This window comes from Carassius carassius, chromosome 17 (assembly GCF_963082965.1).
Source record: "Carassius carassius chromosome 17, fCarCar2.1, whole genome shotgun sequence".
NCBI lineage: Eukaryota > Metazoa > Chordata > Actinopteri > Cypriniformes > Cyprinidae > Carassius > Carassius carassius.
The window spans coordinates 13,848,017-13,854,016 of record NC_081771.1 but is presented as its reverse complement, the minus strand read 5'-3'; the positions used below and the strand labels follow the sequence as shown (position 1 = coordinate 13,854,016).

General features: G+C 35.8%; 1 protein-coding gene across 1 annotated transcript in view; it reads right to left on the bottom strand.

The window, feature by feature from the left end:
* Nucleotides 1-315: 315 nt before the first annotated feature.
* The window catches only part of zc3h3 (zinc finger CCCH-type containing 3), a 74,271-nt gene continuing 68,586 nt past the window's right edge, over nucleotides 316-6,000 (bottom strand). Inside the window, exons 10-12 of the mRNA XM_059570968.1 lie at nucleotides 4,219-4,382; nucleotides 3,833-4,002; nucleotides 316-857 (exon numbers count right to left, since the gene is read on the bottom strand). Of these exons, the coding sequence (XP_059426951.1) occupies nucleotides 787-857; nucleotides 3,833-4,002; nucleotides 4,219-4,382 (405 nt within the window). The 3' untranslated portion in view covers nucleotides 316-786. The remainder of the gene's footprint in view (nucleotides 858-3,832; nucleotides 4,003-4,218; nucleotides 4,383-6,000) is intronic.

The following is a 6,000-nucleotide window of genomic DNA, read 5'->3' as shown; positions in this document are numbered from 1 at the left end:
TAGAGAGGAAAAAGTGAGAGGAGAAGAAAAATGAGTTTTGAGGAGTGTGAGGGAGACGTAACGTTTTTTCCCCGTTTCCTATAGATTCCTTAAGACTCAATTACAGTGACAGACATGCAGACATGAGGGATGTTCTTCACGTCTACATGCCTCACAACATGTGTAGAGAAATACCGCTACTTTTCACAACTTGGAAGTGAGGTGGTTTTAGAAGTTATATGGTTTAATAAATGAAAAACTGGTTAAATATGGTTAAAGAACTGAAACATTCGTTTTCCATATATGCAAACATGTTCAGAAACAAAGACAAAGCGGTGCAAATCACAAAGCAATTTTATTTAGTTATTTCCACTTTTTGAAAATACATTTTCACAAGCTTGCATTTGAAATAATACAATTTCTTTGCATAAGAAACCACTACAGAAATGCCATTTTAAAAATCCCTGAGAATTGCATATACATACTGAAACTAACTTTAAGAGCTCACTATGAACATTTGCATTTTTTTCAGAATAGTTTTTGATAATAATGCATATATTCAGTTCTGTAGTAGTGACAGTTTTTGAACATATTCCAAGAAATGTTTAATCAACTCTTAGAATTGCATTTCGAAATTCCTGAAACCAAACATGTGACTTCACATCAAAAATAGCTGTGAACATCTCAAGTAAAAACGACTATGTAAACCATTTTGTAACAATTTGGGAGAATTTATACTGTATATTATTAAAGTAAAAATCAAGTTAAAAATGTTTCAAAGTTTATTACCAATTAAAACAGCCACCATCAGCCCTCCTTTGGCAAGCTTTCTGTCTGTGTTGTATATAAGAATCGCGGCTTGATATGTAGTGGCTTTCCTGTAATAGAGAGAAGAAAGGAGAAGAAAAATTCCACAAGGAAACAGTGCAGACAAAAGTTTTTTCATGTTTTTGAGAAAGTGAATTCTGATTTGGTTACACAGCACTAACTGAAGCCAAAAGTGAAATTAGGGAAACTTTGATTTGTAAAAACAAGACAGACAGACAAGAAATAAATAGCACCTGCTATATAATGACAGAAGCAGCTATCGCTGTGTTTTTACTGATAGAGGAGTGACATTGTAGTGTGTGATTGTCTCAAGTGTTTGATAGCACAGAGATGGATGGAGTAAGATAAGATGCAGGCAGTGATGCACAGAGTCTGGGCTAATTTATGCAAAGCAGAAAGAAGTTTGTCTTGACGGCCACAATCTTTACAGTGAGAGTTAAACTGTCATTCGTAACAATTAACTGCTATTGGCATGAATGTGGTTGTGAAGGCAAAAGTATAATCTCACCAGGGTTGGGAATTAAACACACACACACACACACACACACACACAGACACACAGACACACACACACACACAGACACACACACACACACACACACACACACACACACACACACTGACCTGACCATGTTTTGCTTGAGTGTCTCTTCTTTAATTTCTAAATTGGTATTATCTAATTGTGTACTTAAATTTAAAAACTGACAGATGGCAACTATTCAACCTAATACATTACATACCTTTCTGTCAAAGTTATCTGACATTATTAAGATTAATACTAATTGACACAGTTGTCTAGTTATTAAAAAATTGACAGTTTAACTGAGTTCTCATCATATTTCATTACCATTTTCTAAGCTACAGTATATTCTATAAACTGTGATAATGTGAGAAATGTTGAAGGTGTCTGAAAAAAATGTTGGTTTGACAATGTACACAAACACAATTTTTTATAGCTGGTGTGGAAAGAAAAATCTAATAAAATATGCAACATTTTAATGAAAGAATATTAGTGAAGAATATGTTTTCCAATTCCTGTTAGGAAGCAAAATTGAAAATAACTTAAATTTAAACTTGAATAATAATAAGTAAATAATAATAAATGATAAATGAAAACATTAATAAATAATAATGGCAATCAATCAATCAATTATTAAATGGTCCTTACATGTATAGACATTGTTTGTCTATTACCGTTTTGTTGAAATCTTAAATGATCTCATAATTTGACAACATATTTCTGAGGATAATGCATTAAAAAAATTCTAAACATTATCCATTGTTCCGTCCTCAAAATAGCAAAATAATAATTAATAGAACCGTTAAGGAATCCAAATTGTATTAGAACTGCCAAATTTGTTAAACTTCTTGTTATATTAATGTGAATTTGAGAGCAGCACTTTTTCAGTCTTTATGTAGAAGATGATTTCAGACAACAGGATGAGAAAGTGACATGTGAAAAGCCATGGTGGTCTGGTGGGCACCTGTGCTATTCTGAGACACAGGGGCTGCCATCAATGATCTCAAAGGGGAACTGAGCTGGAACTTGGCACGAGAGAAATAGGAAGTTGGCAGAGAGATTTGTGTGTATGTATAACAAGCATAAATTTGTATAAATATGCAGACATGATACTTGCCATCACTCAAGAAAGCTTTGGAAATAGAAAGAAACCCGACATGCATGAACATGGGCTAAACTTAATCAGAAACACAGAGGTATACATTTTTTTATATTTGGGTATAGAGAAGAGAATGATAATGCCACGCTTCAGTGTGACCATATGACTGAAAAGCCACTGCCAGGGTGTAAAGTTGAGGTTAATGACAGCAGTTTCTATTCTGCAGTAACTAATTTAAGATAGGAAGTATGAAAGCATGAGAAAGGAGAAGACTGAAGAGTTGAAAAGAGTTCAGATGAATACTAAAAAGTTAGAACCACTTTCTCAGAACCTTTAAGAGAACTTGATTATTTTTGCTGAAAAAAATGTCATGTGTGTGAGTTAGTGTGAGGAAAGTGAGGAAAGACACTGTTCCATAGGGTGCGGCTGGCGTGTGTGTGTGTGTGAGTGTGTGTGTGAGGTTATAGGGGCCCCTCTCCACCTATCAGTGAGACACATGCCAGCTTCAGCTGTGCCTGTCCTTAACAACAAACCTAAATATTAGTAACCCCTCAGTTAGTATTATATCCCTCATGTAGCCCCTCTCTTAAATAATACCAACCCCCTCGATATTATTAAACCCATCACTGCGTATTAAGTAGCTCAGCTTCGTACTCCATAAATATTTATTACCTCCTTACTCTTTATATATACAGTGACCCTAAAAAGTATTTGGACTCTTAAGCTACACTTAACAAGCCTATTTTACATTTATATGAATGTAGTATTGCTATGCAATGAGGCATCTGCAAACAAATTTCACAAGACATTTTCTTAGAGCCAAGTTTAATTTCTGAGGCATATTTTCTAATTACTCAAATTTTTGGTATGCATATTAAGTAATTTCCTCGATTTTTACACAGGTGTACCAGCAGAGTAACAACAGGTGTAGTTGTCATCACATTAACTGTATACATTTTGGTAGCACTTTATTTTACAGTCCTGTTCCTTATGTACATAATATGTACTTATTATAATAATTACAATAACTATGTAATAACTAGGTACTTACCCTAAACTACCCCTAAACCTAACCCTACCCCATGTAGTTACCTTGAATTACCAGAACTTTCTTAGATAAATACACTTTAAGTACACTATAAGTACACGTACTGCAAAATAAAGTGCAACCGAAATTTTATCTTAATTTTTAATAACATAATTATCATTTTTGTTAACAGATGTCTGTTTGTTAGCTTTCTTTAAAGTACCACCTGGTTTTATATTAAACTAGTGCAAAAACATTTATTCATGAAGTGTAGCTTTAGTGTTTAGATACTTTAGCCAATTTATCTACTTTATGTTATAATTATTATTTTATACTGAATCTGTTAAATCTGAAGTCTTGTAGACACATAAATACACACCTTTGGCCTGTGGACCAGCTGCAGGGGGCACCTTTGGGGTAGCAGGGTTCTCTGACATGTCAGGGGAGCTGGACAAGGAGATGAAGGAAGGCAGCTTCTCAGGACCCGAGCAGGACAAGCCTTCATCTGCCTGTATGGACTCTGTAGACTGTGTCTGAACTTCCTCTGAACTAAAAAGGCAAAACACCAAATAATAGATTAGATTAAGATTACTTTTTGTTTTTCCCCTCAAAGGAATTTCTAAATAATCATCATGCTTATAAGGGATTTACATAGTTATTCATGTCACTTCCCTATAATAATATAATTATTCAAATTATGATCATATTTTTTGTTGACAATTGAGAATCCTAAAAGCTAATGTTAGATTTGGTCCTGACCCTGACCTTTTTAAAATGTCTCTAGTACGGGCTTTCTTGGTCGGTCCAAAGCTTGCGTTAGAACCAGAGCGCTTCAAGCTCTGTCTGTGGTGCAGTTTGCATTTAGATCCACGTGGACACACACCGGTACTGGAGAAGTCTGGACACACCAGCGTGTGTTTCTTCTTACACTGTGAAGAGAGCAGAACATTTTTAATGCTGTATTTCTTTATATCCAGATTGACAATGGATGTTTTATGGTTGATTATGAACACGTGGGACACTGTCAGGTTAAAAGGAGGTAGAGATTTCAGGTGTGCCACACCCTGTAGGAGTGCACAGAAGTTAGCAAAAGTAAGTGTTTGCGTGTGATCACACATCAGTAGGTGCATGTATCTGATATGTGAGAGAAGGTGAGCATGTGTTTGTGTGTGTAAGTGAGAGTAGGTGAGAGTGTCTGTGTGCCTGTGTAATTTGGGCGTAAATTGGTAGCTTCATTCTTCAGGAGACCCGATCCCTCCCACCTGTCAGAGAAGCTAATTATACCCCACTATGGGGTGAGGAGCGCGAGACGCGTGTATAAGTGAGAGAGAGAGAGAATGGGCGAGTGTGGGGCATGTTGCTCCAGAAATAAACAGAGTGAGAGAGAGAGAGAGAGAGAGAGAGAGAGAGAGAGAGAGAGAGAGAGAGAGAGAGAGAGAGAGAGAGAGAGAGAGAGAGAGAGAGAGAGAGAGATGGACTGTATGTCTGTGTGGGAGAGAAGGATGACTGAAGGATCGTGTGTCCGGGAACACTGTGGACTCCCTGTCACCCTTTGGGTCAGACCGCCCAGAGACACTTTACCCAATGATGATCAGGTCAGAGCCACAAGCAGCCTAAAATGACCAAATCTACAGTTATTAGGTATTATCTCGTTGTGCTTAGAAATGAGATACAGAAACCAGACACATTTTATTAAATTAAACCCGCAGCGACCCTTCACACAGGAAAATTCTTTTCAGCTGTGCTACTTTTTTAATTGTCACACATATGTATCCAATTGCTGCAAGCTAGATATGATGCAAACAAGACAAGACCAAAGCAAAGCAAAGGCAAAAAAAAGAAAAATAAATAAATCGAAAATAAAAATAAAACAAAACAAAAGCAGACATGACTACGGAGCCCCGCACATGACATGCAGGAAAAAATAGTAGGCTAAATTGTGTGCATTATTTACTAATTCGTTCCCACAATGTAAAAAAACGTGCACACGATTACTATTGCATTCCCTCGATTTACTATTTCGTTCACTCGATTTATAAATTGTGCGCACGATTTACTAATTCGTTCCCTCGATTTGCTAAATCGTGCGCATAATTTAGCAAATCAAGGGAACGCAATAGTAATCGTGTGCATGTTTTAGAACATTGAGGGAACAAATTAGTAAATCGTGTGCACAATTTATTCAATTTTTCTTGCATGTCATATGCGGGGCTCCGTATATGACAAATCACCAAACAAAACAAACACAAAAACCCACAAAGAAAATAAAAAAATAAAATAAAATGAATGAATAAATACACAATCATTTTATTGTATGTCATAGATTCTATCACTAACTGCAAAAATACATGTATAGTGTGGCTATGGAGTCTTTAAATCCAAGATGACAGCTTTTGCTTTATTTACTGTTATAAAAAAAAAAAAAATTATATATATATATATATATATATATAAAATCACAAACAGTCTAGTGTAACTGGATTATCGTACCCAATGAATCTGGGTCTCTAATGCCCCCTAAATCATCCTATAGACAACATCATCACT